The sequence below is a fragment of the Triplophysa dalaica genome, chromosome 6 (genome assembly GCF_015846415.1).
Source record: "Triplophysa dalaica isolate WHDGS20190420 chromosome 6, ASM1584641v1, whole genome shotgun sequence".
Classification (NCBI taxonomy): domain Eukaryota; kingdom Metazoa; phylum Chordata; class Actinopteri; order Cypriniformes; family Nemacheilidae; genus Triplophysa; species Triplophysa dalaica.
In genome coordinates, this window is record NC_079547.1 from 6728511 (window position 1) to 6743224 (window position 14714).

Here is a 14714-nt window from a genome sequence, read left to right on the forward strand (position 1 = left end):
CACATTATGCCAAGAACATATTTGTAGTTTTTTTGAAGCATTACTTCCTATCGGGAAATAAGCCAATTTTAAAACATCTGGATAGTTGCCATTTATTTTGGCGCTGGCCCCAGGTAAACAAAATCATTAGACCAAGTCTTAGCAGAGAGCCTGTGCTGTTTGTAACCAGTCAGCTGTGTTCACATAAATCCCTGATGAATGGAATAAGATACTGTGTGCAAAATTCCAGGGGAAAAACCGTTTTATGCAGACTGCTTCTATGACTGATTGTGTCAGCCACAATGGCCGCTCTAAGCAGTGTAAAAGCTTTAAGGTGAAAACGACACGTGCTGTGAGATGTGCTTATCCCATCACGAGCCAGTAAGTATATTAGAAAATAACTGCAAAGCGTGATGGAAATTATGACTGAAATAAACCAACATCCTGCACTGCCACAAAAGCTTAGAGAATCCAGTCCCATCTCTCTCCCCTTTATCCTCTCCTTCTCGCCCTTTTACGCCATGAAACCAACCGTTTTTTCCTCAAGGGTAAATCAATATTTCTCGAGAAGGCACCATTATGATATTTCAGCCTATGGAATTTGTCATTCCTCTCTCGTTCTCTAAAACCACACAGCTTTGTATGCCTTTCAAGGAACCTTCTTTTTGGATGGCAGCCACAAAATTCCTGGAAGAAAGGTGGACATTTCTTAATCTTTTAAAAGACAGCAAAACCATCTTCACATGAGTATGGCAAAAATAATAATAATGACATCACGCACTGTACAGTTAAAAGGTTAGTCCACCCAATAATGAAAATTCTTTCATCACTTGTTCACCTTCAAATTTTTCCAAACCAATACAGTATGACTTTGGTTCTTCAGTGACACAGAAGAAATTGTTACTGACATAATATCCCAGGCATAGACTGTATAAAAGATGGACAGCGTGACGCCGGTTCCTTCCATTGTAAGGAATTGAGCGTAAAACGTCCGACGATGGGCGCTGACATGTTACACAAAAATGTCAGTTTGGAGCCTTGGCATGTGCAGAAGGAATCGATAGGGGCACCAAAGTCTACGCATTAGTGACGGTGGTTTCAAGGTCCCGCCCATATTCCCTGATGACTCAATCGTAAACTAAGAAATCATGTTACCACACCCCATTTTTATAACATCTTACATATAAAAAAACAAACACTTGGACATCATTGTAATAAAAACTGACCAAAATAACAAAAACATCTGTAATTGACTTTATAGTTTGGCTCCTGTCCCATTTATTTACATGTGAGGACAGGGTTTATGACCTGTACTGCAACCAGCCACCAGGGGATGATCAATGAGCCTGAAGCTGCTCTTTTCAGGATGTGTCAGGCACTCCTGATCCCAGGTAAAAAATGTGTCCACTAAAATACACTTTATTGAATTACAGTCAGTGCACTTCTATAAGAGTACTTAAAGGAACAGTTCACCTTCAAAATGAAAATTCTGTAATAATTAACTGACCCTGTTGTCATTTTGTGTGATTTTCTTTTTTCTACAAAACACAAAAAATATATTTTGAAAACCAAGGTCCGTTGGTCCTCATTGACTTTTACTGTATGGACACAAAACCAATTCAATGGGAACCAATGGTTTTCTGTTACCAACATTTTTCAGAAAATCTTCTTTTATGTTAAGAAGAAGAAAAAGAAAGCCATAGAGGTTTGAAATGACAAGTGGGAACATAAATAATAACAGAATTTTCAATTTGAACGTGAACGTGAACTGCTTCTTTGAAGTTTATAGTGCTCTATTTTCACACTTCTATCCATGTTGTTTTTAAGTAACAGTTGAAAACACTTAGATCTTAGAATAAAAAATAATAATAAACATTTATATAGAATTTCAACTACTGTTAAATATAAATAAATGCATCTAAATATTTCCTAAACATCTTTACATGTATATGTATGTTTTTGTGTTTAAAAATTATAATTATGCACATTGACATATGTTATGTAAAGCAAACTTTTATTCTGGAAGCGATTAATCATGATTAATTGTTTTACAGCTCTACTTTAATACTTGAAAATAAAGCACTTACCGATGTCTGCTCTTGTGTTTGATGAAAAGCAACCAACATGGAAAAAAAGGGTTTTCTTATGGGAACTATCCCTTTAAAGAGAATTAAGCACTCAAACTTTGTTTGTCCGAGATGAATAGAAATGTAAAAAAAAATGTAGTACTCCAGTTGTACTGGATCAAATGCAGGTGATTATCTCTTGCTTAAAATTTTCACAAACAGCAGCTTCGCCAGTGATTCTCTATTAGAGCTGTCACAATTAATTGTTTATTAAATAATTGCGATTGGGGCAAATAATTGTTTTAAGGCTTTGACAATATAACTATTAATGATAATGAATTTATTCAATGAAGAAAATATATACTTTATAAATGTGAAAATGTTGTAAATAACTAATATTAGAGAGGCATTAACAGAGAAGACTGTCTTGAGCACTAGAGTGTCTAGGTGTGTTAATGCAGCAAGTCTGGAAACAAAACAAATCAACACAAAAAATGCAAAGCCAATACAACTGATGGAGAAATGTCATTTGAATGTAACTGTGAGTGCAGGTCAAGGACGGTGGATGTAAAATGCAGAAGATACTGCAGATCACCATTGCTTTCTCAAGATACACAATAATGCGGTTATCTGATTGCGATTACGTCAATAATGCAATGCGACGATTATTTAATAATTGTGACAACCCTATTCTCTATTTGTTTTATTGTAAGATTAGGCCAGCTCTAGTGTGGATCCAGCAAAAAAAGATGACGCCAACCCCTGTTAAGAATTCAGATGACACTAACTCTAAATCCACATACAGTACAAAACTGCCACATTTTGTTTTTAATATAATGTTGTTATTGCTTTAACATTTTTTACTTACTGTACAACTGCATGTTATTTTAAAACTTTACACCTTTGCAATATGTTCTTGACACGGCCATATCTAATAAAAGATTACTATGTTATTATTTCCAGTAAAAAATCATTATTGTGATTATTAAGTAAACAATAATATTGTCTAGTCTTATGCTGTTCATCAGACATGTAAGTTCTGAGTTTGGCCAGAGTTAGCATGTGATTTATGAGAAGCTGCACTAACCCCCATGGTGAATTGGAGACCAGGGGTCGAATCTATTTTTCTTCGCAAACGCTTGTGGCTAAACCAGAGCACAAATGTAGTTCATCATTGCGCCACATTACCTCGCCAGAGCATTGACTGGCGCTAACCAGGAGCGTGTGCCCCTTCACTTTGATTAATGTAAGTAAACTCTCACTCCAACTCCATCATGAGTGAAGACCCAGCATTCATTAAAAACCAAACTCACATACATTCTCTAGAATAAATGTTAGCCTGTGGCTCTGCCCTCTCCATCTGATTTGCTCTTACATAGTGTGAAGGAGATTGATTTTTTAGAAATCCGTAATTAAAAAAACGAAAAGAGAATGTTGATGGTATGAATCATGACATAATTCCAAAATGTATACTGTAACATTATAAAAAAATCACATCTTCATTTGTGCAGAAACATTTCACATTATTTCATTATTTCACAATGTTCTTGTAGTTACAAATCTTCACACACTGAACTGACCTTGCCGCGCTTCTTGCCGGATGTGACACACTCATCACTTCCTGTGCGAGCTGAGCAGCGTACTCAACAACGAGCAAACATGGCTGCCTCCTGTAGCAGAGGCGTGAGGTCGCTCTTATGGAATTATGAGACTTGCAAAAAAGGCTTATGTGTGTCCTTATCAAGAACATGTCTGCGGGTAAAAACGGCGCTTTCTTCTATATGATCATCGGCACCTCGGATCGGTCTCTGCGTTTAGTTACTCGTGACTTTTAGTGATGCTGCATAGAGTATCGTGTCCTTGTGTAATAATACAATTCTCACGTAACAATTGAATTCTTATAGCATGTATATAACTCGTAAATTGACATCATTTAGCGGACTGTATATCTGTCGTGCTTTGGGAATTGTTAGAATGGCACTTGTTTTATTATTATTTCGTATATTAAGATGGTTTGCCATCACTGTCAAGCAAAGCAACTAATTCAGATCGCACATTATTCCGTTTTAGAAATGCAAATGTAAACGATTGTTACCGTGAATTTCTTTTATTAGAGGTTTAAGACACCTTCTTAATCAGCTTCCTTTTCTCTTTATTTTAGCTGCCCGTCAGACAGATTTGTGTGTCTGCTTCTGTGTGGAGAAAGAACTTGGCAGCTGCAGGCCCAAAGAAATACACAGAAGAGTTTATCAAGAAGCAGGTGGAGGAGTTTGAGATTGGCAAACGTCACCTGGCCAACATGATGGGGGAAGACCCAGAAACATTCACACAGGAGGATATTGATGTAAGTTACCTCACTACTTGACGAGATGGTGGAGTGAAATAAAGATGTAAAGTAAAATCAGCATTGATTTCAATACTTTAATTTTCTTTTTGGTGACAATATTTTTATATTATTGCTGCTTGTTATAGTACTTGTTTATATGTTTCTTTTCGTTGAGGAAATGTGCATACTCAGCGTTTATCCTAAATGTTCTGTAGGTTTTTTGATATAAGCATCTGTCTGTTGTGTAAATGCATTATGAAACAACTTTCTTGCTATAAAATACAGGAAATGTCTGATCCATTAATTAAATGGATAATCAACAGATTCATAGATTGTGAGGAGGATCTTTCAGGCCATCCTAGGTCCGCAACTGATCCAGTTGTTTGACAGTAGAGTAGAGTAGAGTAGAGTAGAGTAGAGTAGAGTAGAGTAGAGTAGAGTAGAGTAGAGTAGAGTAGAGTAGAGTACTTTTAAATATTTTTTAAGAAGGAACGCTGATTTTTAAAAACATTTTTTTGTGAATACAGGCCTGCGGTTGACTCCTTCCGTTTATCACTTATCAACATGTGCATGTTGTAATTTGTTACTTTGGTTGGCTGTGTGAGCTGGTTACAGGTTAAGAATTTTTTCAGTAGTTTAATGTTTTTTTGAATTTCATGGTTTGTGTTGAATCATTCCGTTTGGATATGTATGTGGCCATCATGCTTTGGGCTTATTGCTGATAGTTTAGTTAACACTATGAAGTTAAAGAGCTGCAAAGGAAAGCTCATCAGATCATTGTGCTGTAGTTAAGATGTATTCTGTGTCTGGCTGATCTTGGATCTCGCAACATTTTTAGAATGAGAAAAGAAAAAAGTAAGGATTTGGTAACCATATGACGATAAAACAACTAGAAACCTTAATGCTGTTAAATCAAATACTTGGTGATCTTAAAGGAAAGTGTCCAAGCTGAATGTGGCAGTTTTCTGACAATAACAATCAAGAGTCATAAAAACGTATCTTTCTGAATTTGTGTTTTCTATGCCTGGAAGAGTCTTAAAACTTTTTCTGCCTGTTAATCAACTACAAACTGACATTTGCTCAAATGTGTGTATAACCTGTTCAGAGAGGAGACTGTGAGACCCGTTCACTTGTTTATGAGTTGGCAGATCAAACTGTTCAGTACTTGTGTTTGGTATCTCTTTCTCTCCCAGACTGAGAAACGTCCATAATTGATTTATTCCACTCATTTGGTCCAATTTCTCGATTCTTAGCGTGATTCCCAGATCTCTGTCACCATTAATGAATTGAGTCCTCAGAGGAAGTGTGGCTAAGAGGAGTTGACACGTACCGTCCCTCTGCCAGCTGATCGGTGGGTAAGGGGTGGAAAATGGCTGCGACTGCAGGGCACAGGGCAAGTACAAGATGGGGCGTCTGTGCCTGAGCTGGCACCAGCTTGTCTGCCAAGCGCTTCAGCCGACATGACGTTCCCGTGAATGCGCTGAAGGTGTGAAACAGCTGCACAGCAAGAGCTGCCAGGAGGAAGTAATTAATAAAGACTGCAAGCCTCACCTGCCTTCTCCCGCTGTCTCTCGTCTGCTTGCACACACACTTGTGTTTGCACCCATCAGGTGGGCTCTGAACTTCACAGAGCTATTGCGTTGGAGAGTGAACAGGATTTGGGAAGAAATTTGCTGAGTTTTTGACGATTCCAACTTTGTTTGAACTGTTAAGATGTTTTTTGGAAAGCAAAATTGTGACTTTATTGCATCACGTAGACTACCTCTAATTTTCTTGACGCAAAGCACCTACCGTATTCACAAGATGTTTAATAAAACAAATGCAGAAGGTGTCATTCTGAAATCATCATTGTTAAAGTCCCAACTAAGATGATGGTTAAAGTCACCAGGAAGATTCTCATATACTTTGCTCGTTATAACATGGCACCTCCGATGCGTGTCATTGTTTTTTTTAGGGGAAAACGTACATTTTTACTCGTTTTTCACTTTATATTTATCTTGGAAGTATAAAAGTCTAGGAAAATAGTGCAAGTAATTTGTTGTTCATTTGTTTCTGCGTCTTTTGGCGGTATACATTACCATTTCTTTTCATTTCTCGGAAATTAGCAGCTTGGGTATTCTGAAAAACATCTTTTGTCTGAAAATATTATGGAAAATAATATGAGTGATCAGATGATGACAGAAATTTCATTTTTGGCCAGACGTTATTGAGCCACTATTCTATATATTGAAACATTCCTAAAACATTTCCAAAATAAACAAGTTTTATTCCTAGGTGAACCAATATTTGAAGGGACAGTTCACCCAAAAATGAAAATCCTATCATTTATTCTGCCTCATGTTAAATTGTAAACGACTCTTTGTTCTGTGGACCACAAAATAATGTTTTGAGATGTTTTAGTGGTTGTGTGCATTCTAGATCTGCGAATCATCAGATCATTTCGATTACGATTCAGAAGGTCATGATTCGATGCATCTTTTCATCCAATTGTAATGTATTATTAACAAACATTTTATACTTTTTTTTATCCCATCACTTTCTTTGAGAATCACACTTTTACTGGTACAGCTCTTTCTCATTGTTTTGACGCACAAGCACTTATTTACAAGACAATATAACTTCTTTAGACAACAAGAGTATTTTAATTACAAAAAAAAACAGCAACGTTTCCCATAGATGATATATTTGAATGCATTTTTCTATAATGGATTATTTGCTTTTATGCATCAATGCGTTAAATGGTCATATCAGCGTCGTAAAAAATGAGATTATTTACTTCATTCAAGTCAACGGGGTCCCAAATTGTTTGCTTACCAACATTCTTCAAAACATCTTATTTTGTGTTCTGTAGAACAAAGAAAGTAATGCAGGTTTAGATCAGCTTGAGGCCAAATAAATAATAAAATCATTTTCATTTTTGGCTGAACTCTTCTTATAAATCCCTTTAAATCATAGGTTTCAAACAGCAGTTCTGTCGGCCACTTTTCTGTAAAGTCAAAGTGGAAAACTTCTCCAACACACTGGCTTGTAATTTTTAAGAGTATTCTTAAAGTAATTCTTAAGTTAAACTTTACAGGACAGAGTTTATGCCTGTGCTTTTCCCATAAGAAAGCCTGTAAGGGTCATAAAGAGGGTATTAGGTATTAAATTGACTTCATGATGCAAGAAACCATGTCAAGCACAGGTCGACATCAAGGAAGACCGAATAAAATACTTCCAAAACCTGTGTAATGAAAATGGATGGGATGTCAGATTTGGTCAACCTCCACCGTTTTTAACTGTATCAGCCAGATTGTATTTATTAACAGATATGTCCTTGTCACATAGGAAGGTCGTACACTTGGTTTTGATGCTCCAGTTATCAGCGCGCATAAAGCGAGTGGTCAGACAGCTCAAAATATTCAGTGAAGTTAAGGGAGAGTGTGTAGGAAGTTTGTTATCCCAGATTGGGGCTGTGTGAAGCTCAGGCTGCAGAGGTTTCTAGAACACCATGACGAGGCTAAACCTCCCTGAGGGACTTGGGCCATATTGCTTTTCAAGGTATGAACAGGTGCTGCCTTCATCTGTCAAGCATCCTGCACCATTCTGTCTGCTCTTCTTTTTGTTTCTCTTTATCTCTCTCACATTATCTCACCCGCTGGCTTGGATGGCCCAATACATGGATGTCTGTTCTCTTGGAGTGCATCTGCCATCGCCTCACCTTTTGCCTTCATTCTCTCTGTTCTTTTCCGAAAAAAAAAAACAGGGTCAAAAACCCAAAGGCAAAGAAGATTGCCAGTTCTGACCGGGTCAAAGCATCATTTTATCCACCCTTAAATAACCTGCAGTTATTTTGTGTTTTGTCAGGATAAGAAAGGGGGTCACAGACAGACTTAGTTGGGGAAACATTAAATATATGTTCTGTTTACTAAAGTGTGACTTGACTTTAAGATGGGATGTTTGTACTGTCTGACAAGCAACGATCAGAATAAAAATCATAATGTAGGGACCCGGTTTAAGATTGTATGTAAGAATGAAGGTGCTTGAAATTGCCAAAGGATGCACATTATGTGAAAAGCCATGAAGTCATTAAAACATCATGTGTAAAATTGTTTTTTTGTTTTGTTTTTTTCTATAGAAGAGCATTGCATATCTCTTCCCCTCTGGACTGTTTGAGAAGCGAGCAAGGCCTATCATGAAGGTAAGATTTGGTCCGGCCGAACCGTATTCGTCCCACTTTATAATAATTGATGCACAATTGATCCCTTTGTTTCTGTTTTAGCATCCAGACCAAATATTCCCAAAACAGACAGGTAGAGTACTACCTCTCTGTGCTGATTCTGTTTTGACTCAAACTATAAGCATGTCAATAGCTTATGATGATCATTACTGATGCTGTTTTCTCTTTTTTTTAGCTGTCCAGTGGGATGCAGATAGACGTCCTTTCCACTTTCTGTTCTACACAGGGAAACAGTCTTACTACTCTCTCATGCATGTGAGTCTACGCTCCTCAGGATGTTGTCAGTTGCTTTTTGATTTGTTGCCAAAAGTCATCATGCAGGATCAGAGTAAAGTTGTTCAATATGGTTTTCAAATAGTAGCTGTTAGATGGTTTTGAGGTGAGTTAGGGAGAGGTTTTGCTTTGTGTGGTCAATGGATGAAGGGAGTGGCACAGACAAAGGTGTAGGTGGGGGCACAAAACAGAGAAGTGGGTTAGTGGGAGGGGCACAGAATAAGGTTTGCGGGTTGAAGGGAGGGGCTGGGACTTGGGTCTCTGATCCCCTAAAAATGGCCTGGGTTGAGTGAGGGGTGATGGGGGAGCTGTGTGCTTATGTGTGTGTGGAAAATTGTGAATGCATGCACACATATGCAGTTCTCTGTTTGATTTTGTGTTTGGATCAGTCTTTGGGAATTATCTGGGATGGTGAGCCTCTTGCCTTAACCATATCTTTGTCTCCGATGCCAATTCTTTTTCAATGTTTGTTTGTTTTTAGCCTTTTTCCCTTCTCTAACCATTCATCTCTGGACTTGACCTTGGGCTAAGACGTCTCTGTAGTATCAGTAAAGAGTTTGTGTGCGAGTTGACTAATGTGCCATTGTCCTCGGTTTGCCCAAGCCCCTCGTCCTCCCCTTTGCCCTGCAGTAGCTGAGACCCCTGCTGCTAATTTAAATAGGTATGTCAAATCTGCCGCCGCGCACCGGCTCCCTCATCCAGCCCCAATTCGCACGGAGGTGCTCCGTGCCCAGAAACCCTGCAGCGTGCAGAAAATAATGTACAAGTCCCATTCCTGCAGAGAGGAAGATTTTTCTAGAATGAGGGAAAGCAAAACAAAAATACACTTTCTTACTGACACAAAGAAGAAAAATATGGACATTAATCTAGCACTTCTAGTCTGTACGAGTATGTTCATAATATATAACAATGCATTTACAGCAGAGGGTATTTGAGAGAGAGGGGCAGGCGCAGGGGCTCCTGTTATATACGGTTGCAAATTAAATATTATTTTTTAAGCCTGCTATGTAAAGGGATAGTTCAAGCAAATTTAAAAATTCTGTCAACATTTATTTACCCTCTTGTCAATCAAAACCTGCATATTTCTAGATACGTCTCAGTGGTTCAGAAATGTCTCCCTCAATAGGGGACAATGTTGTTTGGTTACCAACGTTCTTCAAAATATCTTTTGTGTTCTACAGAAGAAAGTAAGTAATATAGGTTTGAATTGATATGAGGGTGAGCAAATGATGAATGAATTCTTATTTTGGGGTGAACTATACCTTAAATGAGTATAGTACCATATTAATGTTTTATTTACTTGGTTATGATGGTATATTGCATATCGCATAGCCATTATTGATAAACAGTCATATACTTATATATAATTATATATACCATATATTACATTTTATATAATATACGTGGGTTATTCCGTGCAATTGTCAACCTTAAAATGGAAAATTAAGTTTTACCTAAATATTTTCACCAAATTGATAATTCAGATACCAATATTTAGTGGTTTTAATACCCATGTGAAGTCTCTCTTAACGTTTTTAAGGCATAGTTTTCCACAGTCAATGAAGTGGATTGTCACATCCATAAATGTCCATATTCCTCATTAATGAGCACATGAAAATGTGAGTAAAATAATTATTTAGTTAAGAGCCATCCCTGTTCTATTTGTTGAGTATTATTGCTTCTGGTTCGTAATAGCCTATGGCAACTATGTTGTCTTTCAAAAACATGGGTCCTCCTTTGTCACTTCCATAACATGATCATTTTTCCCTCTTTTAAATCAGAAATTGTGTGACTTTTTTATGTCGGGACTCTATCATCGTTAGTGAAATATAAAAAGTATGATTTCATCTATTGGTGATAAATACATTCTCTGAGAATGTATATTTCAGGTTTTGACTAAAAATGTACCTTTTCTGCCCATTTTAATGTGTAAGGGATGATATGCCCTTTTTATATTTTAACTTAATGTGTCAAACTTGGGCTCATTCTGAATTGAATTATTAGTATGGCAATTCGGATGGTACCTGCTTACCCCAAAAGTTTCACCTCTTTTAATAAGAAGCTCCACAGACATCCTTATGACACGTTCTACATCGAGCAACTGTTAGAAATAAATCGCTCCCTCCTGCTCATCATTAACAAAAAACACAGTCAAGCATAGATGCACATCATTGGTAGTGCTTGCTATTCCTTCCTCAACTGAAGCTCTTTTAGCTTTGATTCTAAATGCTGTATTCATCATATTGTATTTTCAACGGAACCTTAACCTTCTACAAAAATCCTAACGAGGAGCAAGGCTGCACAATTTAATCGTGATTTGTTTGACTACAAGAAGCCCCGGCCAACCAAAAGGCTACACTCACAGTTCATATTAAAAGCTCTCTTCCAACCTCCGATCAAGGAACCTCGCTCCCCTCCTGAAGGCATTTGAATTTCTCTGGATTCGTTATGGCGCCGTGATCACGAACGTGTAACACGCATTCCCCCACTTTTCTCTTCCTCCCCCCTTTCTTTTCTATTACTCCTCCTTTTTTGTGCTGAAAATTGGTTTTTGCCCGATGTTTGCTTTTTTGGCGAGTGCTGGTGGATTATACGCACTCTATCAGGACCGAATTAAACAAACAGCTGTGGGATAATTGAGGGGGAAATGAATTCTCTCATGGGCGCGAGCAAGGCACAGACGTGAGCTGCATGGCGGTGCCGGGTCCCGCGTCAGACCTCTGCTCTGCTGCTCTCCAACGCTGCCACGCCTGACGGGCACTCATGGGCGTGATGCCAATTTAGACAAGTGTGCCCGAGGATGCCATCCTGCTCCGCATGGCAGGTTCTCCTTTTGGAAGAGTGTGTGTATTAGGAAGCAGGGCTTAGAGGTTTGTGTGTGTTTATGTGTTTGTGAGAGAGAGTGTGGGGGGTTAAGGCCCAAGTGCTCCCCAATTCAATTTTCCCTCCACACACACACCCAATTTATTTCAGTCAGAGCTGAAAAGAGAAAGATGGAATCTGCTTTATAATGGAGACTCCCCTGTGTGTGTGTGTCTGTGTGCGTGCATGCGTTTACGTGTGAGTCTGGGGGATTTTTAAATCCCTGCTCTTGCTTCACGGCATCTTTTCTTTTGAGGGATTCTTGAATATCTGTGAAGAATACTTTGCTTTTAAATGTATTCATAGACATATTAGTCAAAAGGACCATGTTCAAGATATTTCTGTTTCACTTTCCTGCTGTTCATAGGATGTGTACGAGAAGATTTTGGCAATAGAGCGACACCAAGACAAGATGAGAAATAAAGGCCTCTTCACATCAGATAGCAAACAAATGTGAGGTTTTTAAAACTTATTGTAAGATAACTGATTGAGTTGAGTGAACATTTTAATGGTTTCTGTCCGTTTATGTTTTTATCCATTTGGTTTTTTTCTCAGTTCGCTATTTGGAAGCAGGTGGCTGGTGAAAGAGGAAATGGAGGAGCTTCTGGTTGAGAATATTTCAGATCAAGATGTAAGAACAAAATATATTAAACAGGCAACAGTGATGAACCTGTAACTTGTGTTATTCAGTATGAACACAAGAGGGTGTTGTTGTAAAGTAAATGCGTTTTTTTGTGCAGTACATGCGGTTTATTCAGCTGATGGAGAGACTGTTGTCTATGCCCTACGGCTCTCTGGAAGAGGAGTTTGTACAGAAGTTCCGCAGACAACTGGAGGTTCAGTCCAGTAAACAGGAGATCGCTCCGCTACAGTATGACTCACAGGGAATTGCTTTCAGCGTTGCAGATGGTACTAGAGAAAATAGTCATACACATAGACTGTGATTCATTTTTTTTTTATTAAACTATGGAGAAGTGTTTAGTTTCCCCAAAACATGGCATTTGTGGAATTGAATGATTAATTATTAGTCTTATTCCAAAAATGAAAAATTTTCTTAACAAAATGTTAAAAAGAGGAGAATTTAAAATCTTAACGTCAAACGTTATACAATTTGGAAACAAATATTATATATTTTTTCAGTTTTGTTGGTAATTTGAACTCTTTGTTATGTGCTTTCTATCATTTTTTATTATTATTGCATTTTTTTATATATATATTTATTTAGTTTATTTTAGTTTGAAAGGTTGAAAAAATAATTGATAATTTTCATTTTTGGTGGGCTATTATATCTTTGTTTCCTTCCAGTGAGATCTGATTGGGGAAATATTTTGCATTATTCAGCCCTAGTCTTCACTGTCAGTTAGCCCCTTTTAGTCATTTTATCCTTTAATGTTTTTCTTTACCCATTCACTAAACTCTCTTTCCCACAGGCAGAAGGAAGTCAGCCAAAGCTAGCATCACCCTCAGGGATAGCGGCTCTGGAAACATCACAATCAACGGCAGGAACTACCTCCAATACTTTTCTTTACTACAGGACAGGTGCGTGTGTGGGTGTCACTAGCTACTTTGCTCATCACATCTTTGTGAGAAAACGGATCCTTTCAGCAAGAGCTTTGCATGACTATTATTGGTCTTCTGCAGTTAGTATGCCACAAATGAAACTCCAACCTTCCAAAACCAAAAATGTTCATAGCCAGCATTTATGCGGATAAGGTGTGCGGCGCATGTTTAAAAAGTTAATTACACAGATGAGTGAGTCAGGGAGTTGCCGCTGTCACCGTGCGGCCGACTGATGCCCCTTATCGCTCTGTCCGCTTCACACAAGCCTAATTGGAGCAGAAGGGGATTGTCAGCATTGTGGGTCGCCCCCATGAACGCATATGCAGTCAGGCTAATGCACGATTTTGCGTCGGATCCTCAACAGTGTCCTCTCAAAGTGTAAGATTATCACTTTGTCTAAATTTGTTGCTGTAGTCTTCAATGAGGGATTTGCAAGAGTGTCATTCATTCATTCAAGTGTTGAAAGCTTGAATAGTCCAGTGGAGAGAAACGTGTTTGTAATTCTCTCCAGGAAGTTGCATGTCTTTTGTGCTGTTCACATTTTCCGTATACACCTTAATATTTTAAACTTTTTTATCTTTCAGGGAGCAGCTGATGTTTCCTCTGCACTTTGTGGACATGCTGGGCAGGTTTGACATTGAGGGCAGCGTGGAGGGGAGCGGTCACTCGTCTCAGGGCGGAGCTCTGAGATTGGCCATCTCACGGGCCCTGCTTAGCTTTGTGTCGGAGGGAGAGGTGGAAAAAATGAGGCAAGGTAAGTGATGGAAGCCAATAGCACTATTGTGACATGAATATCAGAAATGATATTTTTTTATTTACAATGTGGATATTCAGATAAGAATTAAATCAGATCACAGATTTTTGTTGGTAGCCTGTTTTGTAGCAGAAAACCAAAATATGCAGCAGTCACCATTTTTATAGCATAACCATAAATTGTAAATGTAACAAAATGAGTTACACCTAATACACACATTATAAACTGAAATTGTTTTTTTATGAATAGCTGGCCTGCTGACCGCTGACCCCAGAATCAAGGAAAGAAAAAAGCCAGGCCAGGTAGGAGCACGGAAGAAATTCACCTGGAAAAAGCGATGATCAAAAGCAGCCCTACAGGCCAACATGACTGGGATTGTGGAACTTTCCTCTCTCTCATTGTCACACACTGGTTGTGATGATCATATCCCGCTAAACAGACATAAACCAGCCATGAGGTGATATACAAATATGGCTATAGGAAACTATTCTCTGTGTATTGTGTCTATTTATGATGTATTAAAAGATTTGTCAACATCTTTCAATAAATGTCAATTTTCTAGCTTTTTTTCAGTTAATAATGAGCCATTTTCCAAGCTTACTTGATATCTCTTTCCTCACCACAAGAGGCCTTCAAATATTTCCGAAACTGTATATTAATAAATGAAATAAACTT

General features: G+C 38.1%; 1 protein-coding gene across 1 annotated transcript; it reads left to right on the top strand.

The window, feature by feature from the left end:
• Positions 1-3682: 3682 nt before the first annotated feature.
• mrps9 (mitochondrial ribosomal protein S9) lies at positions 3683-14600 on the top strand. Its single transcript, XM_056750153.1, has 11 exons — positions 3683-3803; positions 4207-4389; positions 8489-8551; positions 8633-8663; positions 8766-8845; positions 12093-12178; positions 12281-12356; positions 12466-12634; positions 13156-13264; positions 13870-14039; positions 14289-14600. The coding sequence occupies exons 1-11, from the start codon at positions 3705-3707 to the stop codon at positions 14378-14380; spliced, it is 1158 nt and encodes a 385-aa protein (XP_056606131.1). The 5' UTR covers positions 3683-3704; the 3' UTR covers positions 14381-14600.
• Positions 14601-14714: the final 114 nt, after the last annotated feature.

What these genes read in the sequence shown, in the direction of transcription:
- mrps9 (XM_056750153.1), top strand. Translation starts at nt 3,705, where the DNA reads ATGGCTGCCTCCTGTAGCAGAGGCGTGAGGTCGCTCTTATGGAATTAT. An exon ending in AGAATATTTCAGATCAAGAT is followed by an intron (nt 12,357 to 12,465) that starts GTAAGAACAAAA and finishes TTTTTTGTGCAG; the next exon opens with TACATGCGGTTTATTCAGCT. An exon ending in TTTTCTTTACTACAGGACAG is followed by an intron (nt 13,265 to 13,869) that starts GTGCGTGTGTGG and finishes TTTATCTTTCAG; the next exon opens with GGAGCAGCTGATGTTTCCTC.